Source organism: Nicotiana tabacum, chromosome 21, assembly GCF_000715075.1.
Source record: "Nicotiana tabacum cultivar K326 chromosome 21, ASM71507v2, whole genome shotgun sequence".
Lineage (NCBI taxonomy): Eukaryota > Viridiplantae > Streptophyta > Magnoliopsida > Solanales > Solanaceae > Nicotiana > Nicotiana tabacum.
In genome coordinates this window covers 55,776,281-55,798,084 of record NC_134100.1, presented here as the reverse complement: position 1 = coordinate 55,798,084, position 21,804 = coordinate 55,776,281, and the positions used below count along the sequence as shown (strand labels likewise).

General features: G+C 35.6%; 1 protein-coding gene across 1 annotated transcript; it reads right to left on the bottom strand.

The window, feature by feature from the left end:
• Positions 1-118: 118 nt before the first annotated feature.
• Positions 119-20,754, bottom strand: LOC107789575 (membralin-like protein At1g60995). Its single transcript, XM_075242352.1, has 14 exons — positions 20,351-20,754; positions 19,490-19,552; positions 14,548-14,952; positions 11,601-11,682; positions 8,920-8,981; positions 8,706-8,800; positions 8,046-8,125; positions 5,143-5,226; positions 4,210-4,326; positions 3,583-3,668; positions 3,364-3,470; positions 1,893-1,984; positions 1,733-1,809; positions 119-909 (listed from the first exon to the last, which is right to left on the bottom strand). Exons 1-14 carry the CDS (start codon positions 20,501-20,503, stop codon positions 427-429), a joined length of 1,986 nt encoding a protein of 661 aa, XP_075098453.1. The 5' UTR covers positions 20,504-20,754; the 3' UTR covers positions 119-426.
• Between the last annotated feature and the right edge of the window lie 1,050 nt (positions 20,755-21,804).

Below are 21,804 nucleotides of genomic sequence, written 5' to 3'. Positions count from 1 at the left end.
AAGTATATGACCAAGAATCTGAACATAAAGTATAAGAACACGGGAAGACAACTTGAATACAAGATATACAGAACAATAACGGCAAGCATGTATAAGATGCAAACTAATATAGACACAATTTTTAAAGAGGAAAAAGATAGATGACAATGAAATAAATTTACATAATTTCCATAAAGGAGGAGGTTTTCTACATCCTCCTTCCACATCTTCAATTCCTACGCTGTACATAAAGTTAAGGGTGGAAAAAAGTTTTCCCTTCGGTGGCTCATCAACTACCGAATTCTCTACAATCTCGCCATATCTGCCCAGACGATGAAAGCCTACTTTCCTCATTCCTTAGCCTCATTTCACCATTCTCATGGATAGTTTTCCAATACTCTTTTTGTGCACTACACACCTTAGGTTGCCCAACATTGCAGCTTCCATCTATTCAGCATTTTGGGGGGCATGAGTTTCTTGTCTAGGTGGTCCTGCAAAAACTTGACCATGGTCTCGTACATCTCGAAATATAGAGAGAAAGGAGTTTAGACCTTCAGAAGAAGCACCCCCTAATATCCACAGCAACAAGTTGCTGAATGAGTTCATAGAACCAGGATTAGTTCCAGTTTCAGACTGGGGAGCATCAGGTTGCCCTCCAAGTTGAAGAGGATTACCAAACTCATTTTGGTTTCCATTCCCTCGTCGATCTGGAACTCCAGAAAATTCAGCGGCACCGTTTCTTGGCACTGATGGATCAATTCTAGGCCCAGGACCAGGAGGCATATCAACATTAGTTGGAGCAGGGCTCCTTGCATTTAATCTTGTGATGTGCAAAGTTGATGCAAGAATCGTAGAAGATGTGATATGAAAGTCAGGATGCTGTTGAAAATGTGAGCGTCTATTTTGCATAAATCTCTGCAGAGCTGGAACCTGAACGACAAAAATACGGGGACAAATCCCAATTTATATTTGGTTGAGATGATAAGAAGTTCATTTTCCTTTTAAAACAATTTGATATTGATACAGATAAACTCCCATCTGATTTGAAAGAAAGCCAGGAATTCAAATGGAGATCAAGTGTAAGCGAAGACTGTTCAGCATCAATCAGTAGTAAACCTAGTCCATCGAGTGTTAGATTTGCTACCATCTAGCCAGGAAAAGATGGATCAAGCATGGAATTTCCCAAAGCAAATACATTCAAGCATGAGGTTATCATTATCAATCTGAATTCATAGGCAAATTGAGAACACTATGTCAGAAGAAACCTGTGTTTAAATTGAGGGAAATTGTAGGATAATCATCTTACTTCAATTAGCTATTCCTCTTGTGTTTCTGTCAGTGGGATTCGCTCCTAATGATAAAAGTTTTGGTTTGACATTTCCTCTCCACGGGGGAATAAACAAAGATGAAAATTGTGCTAAAAATGTTTTAAGAAATTAATGTTTCCTTCTTTTTCACCCTGTTTTTTAACACCTGCAACATATGTAGGACATGATTGTACAGGATCAAAGGAGTATAATACAAACCCTCAAGCATTCCAACACAAGTAACACATTTTTCAGATGTAACTGTACTATAGAAAGTAAAGGAAGCATACAGTATATATACACACCCATCTACTTGTTAAAGAAAGCAAAATCCCCTAAAACAATCTTACAGTTTTCTAGTGTCTAGACTTGTTAAAGAAAGCAAAAGCCCCTAAAACAAATAGAGAATCCTCTAACTACTATAAATATCGAAATTTGCATCCTACCTCAAAACGGTTCCAGAAATATAAGATAAGGTGTTGCATAAATGCAGCTGTTGTCGATAGTGCTAGATAAGAAAAACCTGAGAAGATAAAACCATGTTGTCATATAAGGAACAATAAGCAGAATTTGACCCTCAAGAAACATCAAGTCATTTGGACATACCATAAGTATAAGAAAAGAAGTAGATGTGGAAAACCAGAAAATAGAGCAAAAAGAAGCGGGGAAAGTACTTCATTGATATTGGTGTGCGTACGCTGCAAGAGATAACCAAATAAATCATCATATCAGACAGCCAATAAGAGAAAGGATGGTACATGAGAAATAAAATTCTTCACAGTAAGTCATCATATTTAACTAAACCTCCTTACAGATAAGCCTTATATCAGACTGCCAACCCCAAAAGATTGTCCTTTGCACTAAAACCTAGATGAATACCATCTTCTTCACAGGCATCGAGCTACTGTAACAGCAAAATTATAGCAGTCCTCAATGGTTAATGTTCTTATTTCGGCTATTTATCTTAGTTATTTTTCATAAAATTTCTTGGTAGCAGGATTATACTTGTTTCTTTCCTTTTCATCCTTATCTTTTGTTTTTACACAATTACAAGTCCTAGATTATTTAAGGACTAGGGTTCTTACAGTCCTCTTTTTTTATAAATAGATCAAACCAGATTCAGTTTTGCAGTTATTCACCCTTTTATTCTAACTGACATTTATCCTTTTGTTTTGTCAAGAACTTCTTTGGTTCGCTGAATCAGCCCCCCGCAGAGTATTTTTCCTCGGTTTTCCTCTAGGAAACTAGGGCTTCCAATGAACAGAACCCCTTCCTACTGTGCTCCTTCACAGAAAGTTTATCTTGGCAAATAAACAATAGAAAAGACAAAAAATAAAAAAGACGGCAAATGTAAAACTACATTCACGAGTAATGATAGATACAAGATTACAGGGTTATTCTTCTGATCAACATAGAATACTGACAAAAGCTGCTGATGAAAGAAATTAGCCATTAAGCCCCTTGAGTGAAAGTAGTGCAGCCTGACCAAATGCTGATAGAGGTCTTCCAAGATGGGGATGTGTGGCTGTTATTAAGGGAGCACCAGACTATCTTCCATTCTTATGCTAATAACTACCATCCTCCCTTCTCTTAGCCAGTTTATTACCCTACTATTTCTTGGGAAAAATTTCAGGCAGTATAAATTAACAATTCCTTAAAACAGTTTTAAAGAGGTGGTAGAATTGTGTTCCTTTAATCAAATAGATATAGACCGGACTATCATCACCCATATATATATAAGACCCATCAGGATGTAGACACTCAGAAATACACCACTAGACACGTTTCTCTGGTTCCATTATAAACTAGTATCAAAGATGGATAGAAGACCAATATCTAGGTTTTCCTATACAAGGATCAGCTTTTTCACTGAGTATTGCATTGGATAGTCAAAACAGCATTCAATGTTTTGATTATCTGGAAGTTATATAACCCGGGCCTCTACCAAGTACGACCTGAATTTGTCATTTGTAACTAACAGATAGGAGTAATCAATGTCTATGTGTATGAGAGTGTGTGACAAAGACACACATACACACATATATATATATATATAGAGAGAGAGAGAGAGAGAGACCTGATTAGCGTAAACAGTTCGCACAGCCAAACAAAAATTAACACCATGAAAGCCAGCAGCTGATCATCATAGAACTCGAACAGAAAAAATAGGATGCCTATCATGATCTGCATGTCGAACTCTAGGTTATGTCTGAATGACCTCAGATATATAACCAACATTCACCAACTACAAAACGGATGTACATGAAATTAACTGAGAAATGAGCAGTCTGCTTACTGGTACAAAAACAAGGGACTCAATTACGTGCACAAAGATCAACTGAAATGTTGGAAGCCTATGCCGAGCATGATGCTGTAGCTGCACTGTACATAGTTTACAGAGTAGGTCTAAGAAAGGATAAGGAAGGGTACATCAAACAAAAACAAACAGCAAGTAGTGGATACTCAATGAATCAATGATTGAAACATTCGTTTAGTATACAAGGTTAACAGGGTATTTGCACACGAACGAGTGCTTCATACTTCAGCAGCAGCATAACCATATCTTTATTATGTTTTTGATAACCGAGAAATCCCCGAGGGCCAATGGCGTGCGGTTCGAAACTCAGTGGATAATAGGTCCGCCCCTCTACCCTTCTCTTAAATACCAGGCTTTTGTTTGTGGCATGGCTCGAACCCGTGATGTGTGCCTAACCCACACATTACTTGCTACGCTCTTACCAATAGACAAAATCCCTGGGAGCAAACATATTTTTCTTCTTTGTTTTTCATGTTGACATGTGATTGTTCCAAAATTAAAATATGATTGTACATTATTCAGATGCCAAAATATATGGCATTATAAATTCGCTATATAAGATGCTGCTAAATTTCATAGCATCAAATATATAAAAAGAGAAACTACCCGTGAACTTCAGCATGCGAGTTTGGGTCTCTCTTAATGTAAATGAAACTGACATTGTTGTGGTAAAGAAAACAAAGAGCGACATCATGAGTACACCACACTTCGTGACAAGGTAGTCTGCAAGAAATATAAAGCAAATGCTCAGATGAGATCTAATCACATGTATTTGAAGTGCTCATAACAAATCTAACCACGTGTATTTGAAGTGCTCATTACAAAGCTTCATATGATCAGTATACATGCAAATGCAACTACAGTATGTCAGATGGAATTTACATAACAGTTACACAAATTCAAATTCAGACACAGAAGAAAGCAACTTGACTTTCAAGTAATACAATTTTGTTCATCTGTGAATTAACTGCCTCAGACTAAAACCTCTACACCCCGCCATTGCATTACATGCTAGACAGAATGGAAGTGTTACACTTTAGCAAAAAAACTAAAAAAAACACATTGTTTAAAGTCACTAGACACCATACCCTGACATGGTTCAGGGCAGTGTTGTCAAAGGAGCGCTTAAAGCGCGCTTAAGCCCTAAAGCGAGGCTCAAAACATGTTGAGCGCTTCGCCTCGCTTTGCGGGCGCTTCAGTGTCGCATCAAGGCTCTAAGGCATACTTTCCTTGCCCATGAGTATAATCCTGAAAATGCGACACTGAACAATTGATATTTCACTTTATCGTTATTTTTTCTTCAACTTTTTTTGTCCATATACTTGTTATTCATGCTTATAATTATTGGTCTTGGACTACATATACAACCTTTTCGCCTTTGATAACACTGGTACAGGGTTAAACAACCTTGAGATGAGTATATCTAAGGAAAAGTAAATTCCAATTTTCACAATAAAGTTCAATCAAACAATGGGAAGCAGTAACCCGTCATAAACACATTATGTTAGACTTGGCAGATAATAGAAAAGAATGACACACCTCCAAATCTTGCAGAACTTTCAGGTTGCTCATGAGCGTAAGTTAGATTATAGAACTCCTTCGTTTGGTGATTATAAAGATAACCTGCACAAAATTCCATGAAGCATCAGCACAACGAAAGACAACAAAATGAAAGTAAGCTTTGCTAAAGAGACTTAAATAAACCTTCATAAATCAAGTGGTTACGGGATTCTCCCAATCCAAAACTAGAGGCACTTTGAAAGCATGCAAAAGTGAAAACTAATTAGGCTCAAGCTAAGAATCAGTTAAGTCTGCTACACAAGTAAGGGGGACAACCAGCTGCAGAAGAGCACTAAGATTTAATTATCAGGATTTAGAATAAAGGTATCATAAGATGATGTTTGAATGAACGCACAAACATTTTAAGTATCGGGATAGAGAAAGTTCGTTGGACCATAGAATTATTTGAACAAATACACCAATTATTCATCTAGAATTTGGCTTTGGCCGCAGTTCTACAGGTTTGTCCATTATATTAGGAGATATATGGTTTTTAATTTTAAAAAACCATCAGAATTTGGTTGTCCTTGAGTATTTGAAAACCACAAAAACAAAACCAACAAAGAAAGCACGCACTATCACACCTGCAAGAACGCGTACACATATATTCACATTATTTCGTTGGTTGCAAAATTATACATCTGTCCCTCACTCCACCTTTAGAATCTCTCCTGACTGTATACTACATGAACTTCTAGATTATCATATTTATGGCGTTTTCTAATTTACAGGCTTCAGTTTTTCTAGATTGACTTTTTGTCAACTGCCAGAAGCTAAACCCTCATGCTAGTTTGCTTTTTATTTCTATGTACGTAAAATACCTGGAAAATGTTTTTTTTACTATTTTCTTTGACACTTGGACTCTAACATTGCTATATTCCATGACGTACACTTGTCCATTTGAACTTATACAACAATAAGAACAACTCTTCAATCCCAAGGTAGTAGAGATCAAATCCATGTTTAAACATATCAGAAGAAAAAAAAAAGTTCCATATATTAATTACATTTATGTTGCGTTCCACTGGTTCCAGCACGGATAGAAGAAGAGAGTTGCAATAGGTTGACAATCACAGAAAAATAGCGAGATTTTAGCACAAATGATCTCTAATGTTAGTGGGTAGGCCTAATTTTGTCCCTAAAATATAATCTTGAGCATATTAATTCTAAATGCTTGACAAACTTGAGCACGTCTGGTCTCTTTTAATGTAATATGTTTGTCGGAAGAGCCGTTACTAGACAGCTCATATTAGACGGAGAAGTCACAAGAAATGCAAGTGCTAGTCATATCTGAAGACCACTTGTGAGTATCATAGCTGACTGTGTCTGCTCTTTGGCAGTGATGAGTTGTGCATCGTATTGTGGTGCAATGCGTGTGTCAGTTTTCTCGGCTGAGCTCAGTGTGGATGTGGTATATGTGTGAATATGCTCTTTTATGAGCCCTCTACTTGAGCGTGGTGAGTAAACACTAAAATTGCAGATGAAATTGCACAGAAGGTGGGCGCCAATTGTCACTCCGCTCATGCGTGTCTCTGTCGTGAGATTATGGAGAAAAGGGGTGAGGGAATGTGAAATATCTTTTTTCATTTTTTAGGATGTGACTGAATGTGTATGTATTTGGCAGTGAGCTCTCCTGTTTGAGATGAGAATATTAGCTGGGTTTATGTCTATTGTGAAACTCTTTATCCTGAGTGTATATATTTCTTGTTATGTTGCTCTGCATGATGTCCTCTGTATGTGTAAAACTTGTCCCTATGTTGTGGGCTTATATAGAGCAGGAAGGAATGGGAAGATGACAAAAAACTGGAGTTAGGTGTAAGATTCTCTTGGGTGAGTTCATTAGAACTGGTGAGGCGGAAGAGACGCATGGCGCTGTTGTCATCTGAAGGAAGGATTCGTGTGACACTTCGTTTTGGAATGACGAAGAAAAAAGGGAGTGCTTTTGTTCTTTTCTTCAAGAAGAGCCGAGTTGAGGTTAGAGAGGTGAAATTTTCCGTCAGTTTTAACAAATGGAGTTTGACATTCTATTAAAGGAGATTAAAAGTACTTAAACTTAGCAAATTTAAAGGATTAAATATTTCCATTGTTATATTTTAGGGACAACATGGACATACCCCAAACTTAAGGGACCATTTATGTTAAAAACTAAAAAAATAGCCCTAATGTGATGAATCCTTTAAAGGTCTTTATAGTCTAGTTAGCTACATTCACGTGAATATACGGTAGGCATGATTATTTAGAGAACCTCCGATTTTAGAGAACTCCAAATTTGTCTTAAAAGAGAAATATTTAGTATTCTAATGAATCTAGCCCAAATAGAGCGCACTTGAAATAGAGGATATTTTCATTGGATATAGAGGATTTATATAGTACAAGTTGAGGCGCATTAATTGATTGTAGTGTTTGAAAATCATTCATCTTCCACATGATTTATATATGTACATATTTGACTTTTGAAAGTCAAATGTAGGGGACAAATATGACAAAGAACTCATGTGCCACTATGTTCAACCATAAATTTTTATTCTACATATTGTGCACACATCTTTTTCTTTAAGCTGCTTAAACCAACCACAACGTGTTTCAAGCTGCTCAGACTGAATATATGTGCAGGTAGTTCTGGTTCTGTATTCAGCAGAATGTGAAATATGATTTGATTTTCCCATTTATAGCGAGACTGTTACTCATTTATTTTGGTTCTGGCTTTAAGTATCAGATAGGCTTAGCTGGTTTATCCTATAGTTCTATGCCAGTCAGAACTGATAGTTATAGCAAATACAAATAAAACACAACAAAGAAATGTAGCACCAAAGGTTATGCTGTTACTCAAGTGAGACAGTTGCATAGGCAAAAAGTTGCTGATATGTTGAAGTACTTAGTACCTTCTCCAGGAGAATTCAACAGACTATTCATCAAAATAGTGTCATATCCCACAAGTCTGTTTATAAGAAGTTGCTGCCACCTGGAACAAAGAAGCTTTCTATTTAAATATGATGTTTTTACCTAAATAAGTCATCAAAACTTAAGTGTATCAAAATCTTTTGATATAAACTTCAATCAAGAAGAGAATCCAACTTTGACCAACCAAGTAATCACAAATAAGAGAGCATAAGAAGAAAAGGAAGTGTTGGGGTAAAGAAATCCTTGTGTTTATAATTTGTTTATGAATGACTAGTGATACAACAAAAGTACTGTCATATGGGTGAAGGATTTGCTAATCAAGCAAGAAGTTAAAAGCGAAATAGGGGAAGGCAAGATTATTTGTATTGCAAGTCCATGATCATGTCCCATGTTTTTCCATCACGTCGGTGGTAAGAGGAAAATAGAACAAGCTCCAGAAACATTAAATGGGAAACAAAACAAAAAGGAATAAAAAAATAAGAAGAATAATGAAAATTTTTTTTTTTTGACAACCTTGATTCAAGTGCTAAAGATATCATAATCATGGCCCTTCTGACTGAAGTTCACAGCACGAAATGAAAATCATAGAACACACCTTTATCTATTTAAGTGATAATTTTAGTGAAGGGGTATGAACTGACCTGTTACCAAAGCAGGAGTGCCAAGCTGAGATGCTTATGTTTATTGTGCGAATGTTATGGTGCAACCTAGCTTCCTCGGGTAGTAACAAGTAACCCTGGGAAGAAATGGTAGCACTCAAAAATTTACTAATAAGACAAACTTTAGAAATCCGCAATAGTTTAGGAAAAGAAACATAAATGAACAACAGGAAGGACAAGCATGCAACACCAATACCTTCTCTTTGGTGTATAAGTAAGTGGGTTCAAATGCCTTGCTTCTTGTCTCAAGCCACTGCACTGCATAGCCGAATAAAGATCACAACCATCGAAAGATAGATAATTCAACAAAACCATCAACAACTATCGACCAACTAACATGAATTTGATCTCACAAAACGCATTAGCAGCTTCATTTAGCTCAAACAATTAAAGTAGTCTTACAGCAAGCCTTTCACTTATATAAAGATACATAAATATTGAGGAATCCAAAGTCGTATATTAAGATTACACGTACTTAATGACAAATTCTGACAGCCAATGTTCTTTAAATGTAGGTCAGCCCGTGAACATAGTCCAATTAATACATGTCCTCCCTGTGTCTTTGCTCATTCTTCCCCCTCTTCTCTGACCAGTGTTCTTTTCTTTTTTCTTTTTTTCCTTTTCCTGTTTATTTATATTCATCTTGGGTGGAGTTGGAATGTCTTTAGTCAAGGACATACTGTACTGACGTGAATAAAGCACAAGGAAATGGAGATACAAGTTCACCAAGTGCCATACAATGTTTTTGCAAAAAAACATGTACAGTTTTGATCATTGGAAAATTTACCTTCAACATTTTGGTGTTAGCACATAAGAACATCAAAATGCCAAATAATTGTTCAGGCCCTTAATAGACTAATCAGAAATGTACCAAACACCTTAATCCAAAATGAATAGACAACATCCAAATCACCTACTCAAGTTTCTTGCACATTAAGAAATTGCAACTTCAAGCCGATTAGGGTATCGTAACATAATATACTTCATGTCTCTAATTTACCCTATATTTATTTCTTACTAGAACACGCTGCCATAATGTTATCATACACCACCTACAAAGAATGCTTTAGAAGACGGTAACTTCAAGGACCTACAACAACAACGCATTAGTCCCAAATAAGGTGGGTTCAAAGACCTACTAAAAGAAAAATTAAAATAAAAAAGGTGGATGTACATGAGGAATTATTTGGGGTTTCACAGACCATCTACTGCAGCTACACTGCATCCTATGCACCTGAAAAGCCGATTTGACAAGCACAGTAACATCAGATGAAATGGCAAGTGCATGTTTATCTGATCCAAGCTGAATTTCGTTATTATATATCATGTTTTTTCACTATGTATACATCACTAACAAACCACTAGTATGGTAGGCAGAGAAAACAAGGGGTAATAGAGTAGAATCAGAAGATTAGATTTTGTTTTAGGCTTAAAACGTACGAAAAGGGACACGCTAGAAACTTTACTAGGTCAATACATTTTATCCTTATACATGCATGTTGATTTTAGGGCCTACTAAAATGAAGTGCCTTTGTACCAAATAACTGTACCCAAGTCTTTGTAACATAGTCTACCTTTATACAGTTGCAGAATAAGCATCTTGTATATACTGAGTTACCGAACCGAAATTTGGTATTTGGTATCCGGTATTTCGGTATTTGGTATAGTATTTGGTTTAAGCTTTTAAAAAATTTGGTATCCGGTATGGTAGTATGGTATTTAGTATTTTGAAAAACAAATACCGAAATACCGATACCGTACCGAAATACATACTAACTTACACAATACACATATTTTTTATTATAACATAAATATAGGAAAGCTCTAAAATTTCACTTCATTTATCCTTAGGTTTTTTTCTTTTACTAATCATTGCTGCAGTAGGACTTGTATAATATTAATTTTGCTAGCTAGTTAAGGTGTATCTTTCTCCCGTCAATATAACATCCAAAAGCTGCTTGAAATCTGTGAATTCATTTAGGACTTGGTAGAGTGTGATGAGTTTGCAGATCTTGTGATATGAGATGATTCGGAGGTGTTCTTCCATGAGCTGCAAAATTCCTTGAGTTCGCTCCACTTTTATAGTATAATCGCTCTCTATTATGGAGAAGTTTTGCAGCTCATGGAAAGGTAAACTTGACTTTGCAGAGAACCTTTCCTTCAGTTCACTCTCTATAAATTGAAAGTTTTAAAAGGTACTTTCTTTGATTTAGTGGTTCGTTCAAGAATTTTTTACTTTTAAAAGATAAAGATAAGTTAAAATTCTCTATCCAATCTGAACAAACCGAAGCTACCGAACCAAATAAATCAAAACCGAAAGGACGGAAATCGAACCATACTGAATTAATTAGGTATAGTATTGTCATCACATTTTAAGAAACCGAATACCAAAAATACCGAACCGAAATGTCTAAACACCGTACCATTCCAACCGACGAACACCCCCTAATAGCTACTAATGACATAAACACCCACATGTCAATCATCAAAACTATAAATGATAGGAGAATGGAAAGCAGAGCCGCAAGATAATGGCTCAGCACTTAGAAACAAACAGATTCAACCAACCACTGCAAGAAGGTTAAGAAAATAATTTCATTCCAACAAAATTATCTTCAAAAGAATCTTCAGTTGAAAAATGTTTTTGAGCTAAGTAAAAAGAGACTTCATGGAACTCTCGCTTCCAAGATAATAAAGGTAGGCAAACAACATCCCAAAAAAGGAGCAGTTAAAATACTAATTCAGTAACCTTTTTGGCCATCCACCAACAATGGGAAGAATAGACATAAAAAGAAACTCCTAATTTGGCTTTACTAAGATTGAGCTCATTATGCAGTTGTGGCTACTGCACAGGATTATTAGAAGGTAGATAGATACCAGCATAAGAGTTTAGCCTGTCCAAGTGAAGCGCCTTGAGCAACTTAGGAATGTCAATATGTAGATGTATACCAGCAATATCCTGCATATTGGAACTTTAGTCTGAGAAGCACGTTAAAGCAAGCATCTGAATGAGCTTGACATTTAAATTTACCAGGAAAACTAGAGGAAAAGAAACAAAAAGGCATTCACTTATTAGATCAAACTAAATATCTACAGCTCATTATTAGAGATGGTAGAAGTAAACTTTATTGTGAAACATACAAGTTGGATGCCCACTGCCACCAGTATACAAAAGTGTACAGGATAAGTAATGCATCATTTCTTCTGGGAAAAAATATCAGGTATTTAAAATCTAGCTCCACAATGTATCAAGACCAGACGCTGCCATAAAGATGATCAGCAAAGTAAACCCTAAGTGAAACGTTGTTACCAGACAATAACATCAAACTCAAACAAAACTTCAGCAAAACATAATTAGGTGTTACAACACCAATCAAATTCCTGAGAACAACAAAGGACAAACATGGGCACAAGTCCCCAATTCAATCAGTGACCTGCCAAAATTCAGAACCCAAAATGCGCAGAGGAGAGCAACCTAAACTGAATGATGAAATAAGACCTTAAAACCGTTATAATGGGACTTTCTAACATATATTCGAACTTCAAAATCTTTTATTTAAATGCACATCTCATAACAAATTTAATTTATGTTGTGGAAACTTTTTTCTTTTTTGTGTGATATAAAGGGTCTGTATAACACCTGATCTTCTCAGTTCCTTTAAGCATATAGAATTTTTAACAAAAGAGAAGTAGGAAAGACATAATAGGCTATGTTCTTCACTAGGTACTGTAACCTTTCAAAAAGCTAATCACAGAAATACATAAAACGGGTAATAAAAAGCAAGCTATCTGATGTTCAGATTCATTCTCTTAATCACTCACCTTGGCCCAAAAAAAAAAAATAATAAGTGTCATGTGGTAGAAATAGCAAGTTTAATGACAAAAAGTTGAACGTGAAGCAATAAATCTATATAATATATTAAAAGCACGAAGGCCCTTAGCAAAATATTGTTCTGTCTTTTTTACCCTTCAAAAATAGATTTCACACTAGATAAAATTGTAATTTAGTTTTATTTTTCTAATATTTAAGAATTTGAGATCAAGTAAAATTTTAATTATTAAATCTTCCCTTATTTGAAAAAGTAATTAAAACCAAAACAGAAAAATCCAAAGTTGACACCTAAACTAGAGAAATCAAAGTAGGAAACTAAATATCGTGCACCGAGAACTCTATTAGGTTTAGGAGTCTTCATTATGAATATAATCGATTTAATTTTTTAATAATATGATTTGATTATTAAAAAAAAGTAATTAAAAGAGCACGTAGAAACTACAAATAAAGTTCTTTTTTCTATTCGAACTATACACAATTTTACTCCTTTCCTTTTTTGAACCATACACACAAACACTTCTTATATAGGATTTCATTTGCACATAATGATTCTCTTGTCAATGGAACATCCAGACAGATTTACTATTTTTTAGATTTAATTCTTCTTCAGTCTTTGAGTTGTAATAATCAGGTAGATTGAAGCTTTATATTTTCATTGAACATGTCATTTCTTAATTTTATTCAATTGATGACGAAAATACACAGAAAAGCTAATTAATAGTTTCATTGTACCTCTCAACCTATGATTTAGTCCATATTAATTCTGATGCAAAGAAGTAAGAACAACTCATGCTATTTGTTGCACGAACAAGCCAATGGTAACAAGCCAATGCTAAGCCATGTTCGTTTTCACTCTATGAATTATTTTTTCGCCCAGATTTCATTGTAGATTTGACAGTGAAATTTTTACAATTGTGATGCTTTCAACCTCGATACTTAACATTAATACTTTATCTTCAATCTCTATTAGAAGTACTCCTTAAACATGTTGTCCAAGTTTCGTCTTCTTGTTTCAATGCACTTTGTATCTGAATGAACACAATAACGGTATCTTTTAGATTCCAAATTGTATTTGCAAGATTCTCAATTATAGGGATTTTTCTTTTGCTATTTTTATACGTTAAATACCAGTTTCGTTGTCCCAGCTTTTTTATGTTATAGGTCAGATGAAAAGTTGAGTTTGAATCACTCTAATATAGTAATTATGTTAAATTTAAAACTCAAACTAATTTTAAACGATTCTTGGTCTTGTTTTAATTTTATTGTATTTGGTGTTATTTTAATTTTACAATGGTTAGTTATTCATATGTAAACATATGTTTGTACTGACTTTTTTAAAAAAATTATAGGTGGCGTTGCAGGATGACTAGGCGAGTAAGTTTTACTTTCCGATATAAGCGAATTGGAATTTAAAAATATTTTTTTATGAAAATACTTTTTTCCTTTGAACTTTGGCAGGATAGTTTATGGCCAGTATGAGCTTTCCTTCCTCCTCCAAGGAAGTTCAACAGAGGAGGAACGAAAGGCCTTTTACAATATTTAATTATGATAACAATCATCCACAATCAAACTTTGCACTTTCTGTAAGCTTTGATTTTTATAAGGTAAATAAATATTTTTAAGTTATGCATTATATTAAAAGATTATTACCTTTAAATTTTAGAATAAAGACTAGGCTACACATGCGAGGCATGTACTCTAAAACTAGTACATGGAAAATCACAAGTTAGCTAGTGTTCCTAAGTGTACTCCTAGCCTGTTTAACTAGGAAATATTCCAGTCTAGGGTTAAGACCATCTCAATTTACCTTGGATTTTCATTTGCACGAAAAACATTAATAAAAGATGGCATGATGATAAGCACAGCAAGCTGTGTGTACTTTATAATATGATTCACTTAGCTAGCCTTGTTCCCAGATGAGGGAATCCCATAATATGCTAACATAAAGTATCAGAGAAGATGCAAGCTAGTTTTACACTTATCCAAACTTACCCATAATCCTCCAAGTACCCGCTTGGAAATTCTCCAAATGAAAGACAAACGTCCATGCCATTTTTGGCCAATTCGAATTATAGCTGCTTTGAGTGATTCCTTTGGCGAGATGAAAAATCGTGCACGTGAACTTTCCTTATTGATTTTAGGGATCACATCATCAACCACTGACTCACTCTTCATAGAACTCCCCAATGAAGATTCAAAGAACTCACTGTTTGAATGTAATAGAGATTTACCACTTTTGGCGCCATCACTTAACCAGTCCAACCATGGTTTTGTAGCTGTGGTAACTGAACTATCTTCATTCCCACATTTCAGGTTCTCACTTATAGGTTCTTCGTTGGCAACGTTTACTACATCATAGTTGGTTTGATTCTGTGACCACAAGCCAGCACTTGTAATCTGTAGGAGAAAACAGAATCAGCTGGATTTTACAGTATGATATAACTAGCACACGTGAGTGATCAGAAATTTACTAAATAACCAAAACAGCGATATTAATGCAATTATGTACCAAATGGAGACTTATATAGATTCATGAAAATGTGACAAATGCTAGATATTCTATAAGGAATCATCCTTCAAGATTAGTCAACTCAGTTTATCACCTATATTAGCTTTGAACCACGCCTTTTTCATTATTCATATTTCTCTTAATTTTCTTTTGAACAATTTGTTGAACTTTATCAGCACACAACTTTTTTTTGCTAAGAAATTATGTGAACCAGCTCAAATGAGGCTTAAACCCTTCAATTAAAAGAAAAAAACGAAAAACCATAGCTGCTTAGATGCTTATGCAAATATTCAGCTGTAAAAGATCTAATATCTTTCTTTCTTTGGGGGGGTAACAGTGATGTCTTGGCCAACTAACGCACCTCGGCTAATCAACCAATACATGTTTCCTTCCACCACCGGAAATGGAAGAGCAATTTGATGAGACTTCATTAGATGATTGTACAAGAAGGAACTAGATAGATTAGAGCAGTATTGTGAAGAGCGTGAAGCGAGGAAACGCGACAAGCCCCTTTTCGCTTAAAGTGAGAAGCGAGAAGATAAATACTGCATAGACAATGAAGAAGAAGAAGAAGAAGAGGAGGAGGATGACAATAAAATAAATACTGCATAGACAACTAAGAATAAATGATATGAAAAAAATGACAGTAAGTATGCCAAAAAATGGCAGTATAACTGAAACGAAAAATGAAGCGATCGCTTTTGGACACTGAAACAGTGAAAGAAAAAGAATATGAAGAAGAAGAGAATGAGAAAAAGAACTGAAGGGGAAAAAAACTTCGCCAACATTTCGCTGCTATTTGGACACTAAAACAGTGAAAGAAAAAGAAAAGGAAGAAGGAGGAGGAAGAAGGAGGAGGAAGAAGAAATCGCATACCTGGACCAAACTTGATGATCTTGAAGTTAAAGAAAGAGAGCCTTTTTAATTAATTAACGTTGGCATCCCAGTTTTAAAGAGAAGCGCTTTCTTCTGTCGCTTTGTTCGCTTCCTCGCTTCTCCAGGGGAAGCGATCGCTTTTGTGTACCTGATACGCTTCAGATCAGAGAAGCGCGAGATGCCTCGCTTCGCATCGTTTTTTGCTTTAAGCGAGGAAGCGGTCGCTTTTAACATCACTGGATTAGAGAGGGGAAAAAAACGAACATATGATAAAAAATGATAATGATAAATAAATAAAGGAATTTTGGATTCGGTCAGGAATCCAAGTTTGGGGCGATATGGATAAAAGAACTTCCTATGTTATACTATTCAATTCTCGACGACGAATTGATTTGATAGTACAGATATTGTTATTCATGATATTGATCTGATTCAAGATCATCGATACCATAGGTACCGGATAACTTTGCCCACCCAGCTTTGGACATATGGAAAGAAATCACCTAGTGTTGCCTCTGCACGAATCCGAACCTTGGTTTATTATGTTGTTACTCCAAAAAAAACATATGATAAAAATGATAATGATAAATAAATAAAGGAATTTTGGATTCGGTCAGGAATCCAAGTTTGGGGCGGTATGGATAAAAGAACTTCCTATGTTATACTATTCAATTCTCGACGACGAAATTTGATAGTTCAAATATTGTTATTCATGATATTGATCTGATTCAAGATCATCGACACCATAGGTACCGGATAACTTTGCCCACCCAGCTTTGGACATATGGAAAGAAATCACCTAGTGTTGCCTCTGCACGAATCCGAACCTTGGTTTTTTATGTTGTTACTCCAAAAAAAAAAAAAACATATGATAAAAATGATAATGATAAATAAATAAAGGAATTTTGGATTCGACCAGGAATCCAAGTTTGGGGCGGTATGGATAAAAGAACTTCCTATGTTATATTATTCAATTCTCGACGACAAATGATTTGATAGTTCAGATATTGTTATTCATGATATTGATCCGATTCAAGATCATCGACACCATAGGTACCGGATAACTTTGCCCGCCCAACTTTGGACAGATGGAAAGAAATCACCTAGTGTTGCCTCTGCACGTATCCGAACCTTGGTTCTTTATGTTGTTACTCCAACTCTTCGACCATAGGCATCCATTCCCTAATCTATGCCAATAGATCGTGAGATCCATGTACTTGAGTCGTCAAATGAGCCACATTAAAAGTGAAAGCTTATATACAATGGCCCACATGCGTCCAAATAGAGCTCGATTGAAAGACCCCAAGCGTACATGGCATAACCATTAAAGCACTACAAATGAAGATAAGACTCTCTAAGGGAAAAAAAAGAATAGTTTCAAAATGAGACACTACCTAGGTGTAGGGTGTTCCTCACTTCATTACTACACTTTGGCAACTGGAAACTAAGATGCTTCAAAAAGAAACTACATCAACCACCTACATTCACTCTAATAGGCCAACCTGAACTTACCATGGTCTTAACGTCAGATGACATGGCCATGGTTTCAACTGTTGTGAGTAAAGATCTTTTCTTTGGTTCACTTTCTCTTGGGCTTGGTTGCTCTTTTTACCATTTGCTGCAGTAAATGAGATAGGATTTATGACTTTTGCTCCGTTTTGGGGACTCATTAATATGATATTAATAGAGCTCAATTTATCTGTTTCTCAAAAATAGATAGATTTCCTACGACTAATTCTTTATTTTGAAGTTACCATGGGACCAATTTGGTTAGGATGTGCAAACGAAAAAATTGGTAACTCAAGACTAGACACCATATATATATATCACATTGTTATTTGCTAAAAGAGAAAGATCATAAGCCGACTAAACCTTCAGCCTAATGCAGACTCGCACCCCTATGATCAATTGGCTTTACATTACAAGGCCACCATTAAGTCATACTTTTAATAAGTCCTCAACATAGATAGAGGAAGATTATTTGTGTTTGGATTCGGAAGTTAGCAGAGTAGTTGAATTTCTCAAGCTGTTAGACAATTTTAAAGGCATCTCAGAGAGGGCTTAGGCTAGTGTAGAGAGGGACTAGCAAGGGACTTTTCACTGTGAAATCAGCATATGCAGGCTTAAATTGTACTGGGCAACACTTTGGCTCCTGGCAGTGGAAACATGTATGGAAAGTGAAGATTCTTCTCAAAGTGGCATGTTTCCGCTGGTTAGTGGTTAGAATGGCAGTCTTGACACATAACAATGTGATGAAGAGAGGGATGCCTTTATGTTCCAGGTGCTTTATGTGTGGTAGAGAGTCGGGAACTATTAATCACCTGTTTTTGCACTGCCAAGTAACTGTACGGTTTTATTTTTGAACATGAAAAGTATGAGATGGTCAATGCCATGATCAACTGGTGAACTCCTAGCATGCTGGAATGACAAGAAAAACATGATAAGGCAATAGAAGTGGTGGAGCATCATCCCAGCATGTATTTGGTGGGCAATTTGGAAGGAGAGAAATCTTAGATGCTTTGAAAACATTTCAAACTCTCAACAGAAGATCAAGATGAATTGTATATTTTTGTTCTACCTTTGGTGTAAAGCAGGTTCATAAACCAAAGGAGGTTCATAGATGATGTAGGATCTTTGTTAGACATCATTGGTACCTTGCTAGATGTACAAGGCTAGAATTTTTGTTTGCTCTTTTTTGTTTGAACTGTAACTTTACTAATGAGTTTTATATAAAAATGTTACTCTTCTCAAAAAAAAAATGATTTTTTTTGGTTGAGAAACATCGATAATTTATTAATTTATTCATCACATTTCTACATGCAGATATTTATATTTTATATGATCCTACCCTGGGCTTTCCTTTATCTAATTCCAGACTAAACACTTTTCAACTTAAGCTACAATGTTCAAAACCTAAGTTGCGCAGACTCTTCGATTTTGATGCCGAACCCGTATCGACACTGGGACGGGTGCTGGTGCAGGATACATTTGGGATTCAGTCAACCAACTTCGAATACTTTGACCGGAGTCCATGGACAAATTTGGGAGAATAATTGAGATTTTGATTTCTCAAAATAAAAGATAAAACAGATTTAAGACATGGGAAACGGCATACCTTCAATATACATGTAAATTTTTCTACAATATAATGTAAGTTTTACAATTTAAGACATGGAGAATGAAAGATTGAATTCTACAATATACATGTAAGTTTTCACAAAATATCTCTCAAAATTTAGAATATCTTTATAGCTCTATTTTTATAATTTTGAATTTTCCTAGCCGAATCCCAACACCCGTATCCATACCTGGATCCGCACCCCCGAATCTGAAATTAAGATTTTGCCGAATCCGACTTTCGGATCCGTACACCAGCACCCGAGTTCGAGCAACTTAGTTCAAAACCCGAAACCCAAAAACACAAAAAAATGAAGCCTTTTTCAGCACTAGCTTTTATTTCAACACCCAAAACCTAGATGCATATCCACAATTATTATTGAGAACATAAAACAGGAGAAGTTTTACAGTACAGCAAATGAGAAAACTCACCTTGATTTGAATAAGCTGTGCCTCTGAGATGTTCACTCTAGACAGCTCACTTGAGCAGCCAGGCTACACAGAACAAATTATAGCCATTACTTATACATTTTACATGGAAAGGAACGGAAGAACACAACAACCCCACCATATTCAGAAAGAAGAGAACCCTCCATAAAGAACCATTAAGAGAGTCAGTCAATCAAATATAATATCTAAAACAATTTTCCCTTTTAAATTCTTCAGCAATTCTTATACAGATTTTTTCTAATCTAAACTCTTTTTTTAATGTAAATAGTTTTATCAATCATGAGAAAATATGGTGTTAGTATACCAAAAAGAAAAAAATGATTCTCTACAAACAATACCCACTCTTCAGTACAAAGTAAAACCTCATTGCCGCATCAAAACGAAACTAGGGATGAGAGGCTATTTATGCATAGTCATTCTCTCTCTAGGAATTTGATTCTTACCTAACCAAGAGGTTATGATAATATGACGCTACTAAAAACAATTCATTCCTCCAAAACTCAGATTAGCGAACCCAAATTATGCAAGTAAGGACTAACTCCGGAAATTCGCACAAGAGTAATCCGTCATTAAGGGGAATTCCATAAAAGATGCAAAACTAAACCACTCAATTAGCAAATTCAACTTCCTAGAAAACCAAACATTTACCAACCCTCTCCCAAAAAAATGAAAGAAAACAAACAAAAATTTTGATTTAAAGGGGAAAAAATGAAATTGTGAATTTAATTTAACAAGTAAAGAGGGTAACCTGTTGAACATAATTGCTGTGCAAAACAAAATTCAGTTCTATAAAAGAGGTAACAATTTTCCCAATAAAAGTAAAAGAGAGTATTTAAGGAGAACCTGTTGAACATAATTGGCGTGCATAACGACGAGAATAGAGAAAAGAGTGACGGCGATGAAGAGATACAAATACTCCAGAGTAGCTCTGACCCTGGGCCGAAGCATCTGAGCAAATCGTTCTTGAACCCTTATAAACGTCTGCTCTGGATCCATCTGTACATAGAACTAAAAGCAAAAGGGCTTTCCTATATATATCCCTAAGATTGCACAATCAACCTTTTCGTATCATTTGGGGGGTTTATGGGTCTTCGCAATTCCTTGCTTTTTTGCCTAATTAGGATTCTCGAATAGAATTTAGCTGGAGACCATCGTCAAAGTTCAAAGAGGGGATGCTGCGAGCCTGCGACTGAGAGGGATGGATGAAGATGTCAAAAATGGGTCAATGTTTTAGGGTGGGTTGGCATGATTGAAAATGTTTTCCTATATTTTCCTTACAAAATATCTTCCTAGAAAATAAGTGTTTTTTTATTTTAGTTCAGTAGTAAAAAAATATTTTTTTTAAAATCTATACTTTAAACAAATACTATGGGAGATGAAATAGATGAAGCGGGCGTTTGGACATAACAATTGTAAAATTCTAAAATAGGGGGAAAATTTTTTAAAATTTAGAGTTGTGTTTGGACATGAATATAATTTTGGGTTGTTTTTGAAATTTTGTGAGTGATTTTAGTGAAAATTTTGAAAAATAACTTTTTAGATTTTTTTAAAATTTCGAAAATTTCTAAAATGCATCTTAAAAGTGAAAATTAAAAATTTTATGAATAAACGCTGATTTCGAAAAAAAGTGAATTGTTTTTGGTAAAAAAGAAAAAATTTCTTATGTCTAAACGGAGTACTGAAAAATATGATAGGTCTGAATCTAGGGGTGGAAATGATAATAGCAAAGGTAGGGATAAGAAGTGGGTGGGGTTGTTGAGGGGTAGGGGTGAAAGTGGTGTGTCACGATCCGAGATCTCACCAAAGGTTGTGATAGTGCTTAACCCGCTTGCTAGGTAAGCCAACACTCAATCAACCACGCAAACAAGAACTCCACTATCCACTAATGCCCAACTCACAAATCCATAAACCAAGGCCAGAACTTTCATAGCCCAAATATCTCTCTTCCGCTGGAACAAATATCAAACTCTAAATAAGGAACCAGATAATTCTCCTCACGGGACTTCAACTGCCGCAACACGTATGCAATCACCCCACCATTATGTGCCAACACCGCGTCAAGACTCACGCGTGAATCATCACAATACACTAAATAAGGCCTTGAACTTGTGGGCAACACCGACACCGAGGTTGCTATAAATGGAAAACCTCTCCACAAGGCAACGGTAGTAGTATGCTCTCGAAACACGGGAAAAATTATCCTACACCATATCCGCAAACATCACTACCGCTCACCGGCGCGCAACTAATATTGAGTACTCCACCTCGCATACGAGTGAATAGGAAGGAATTAAAGG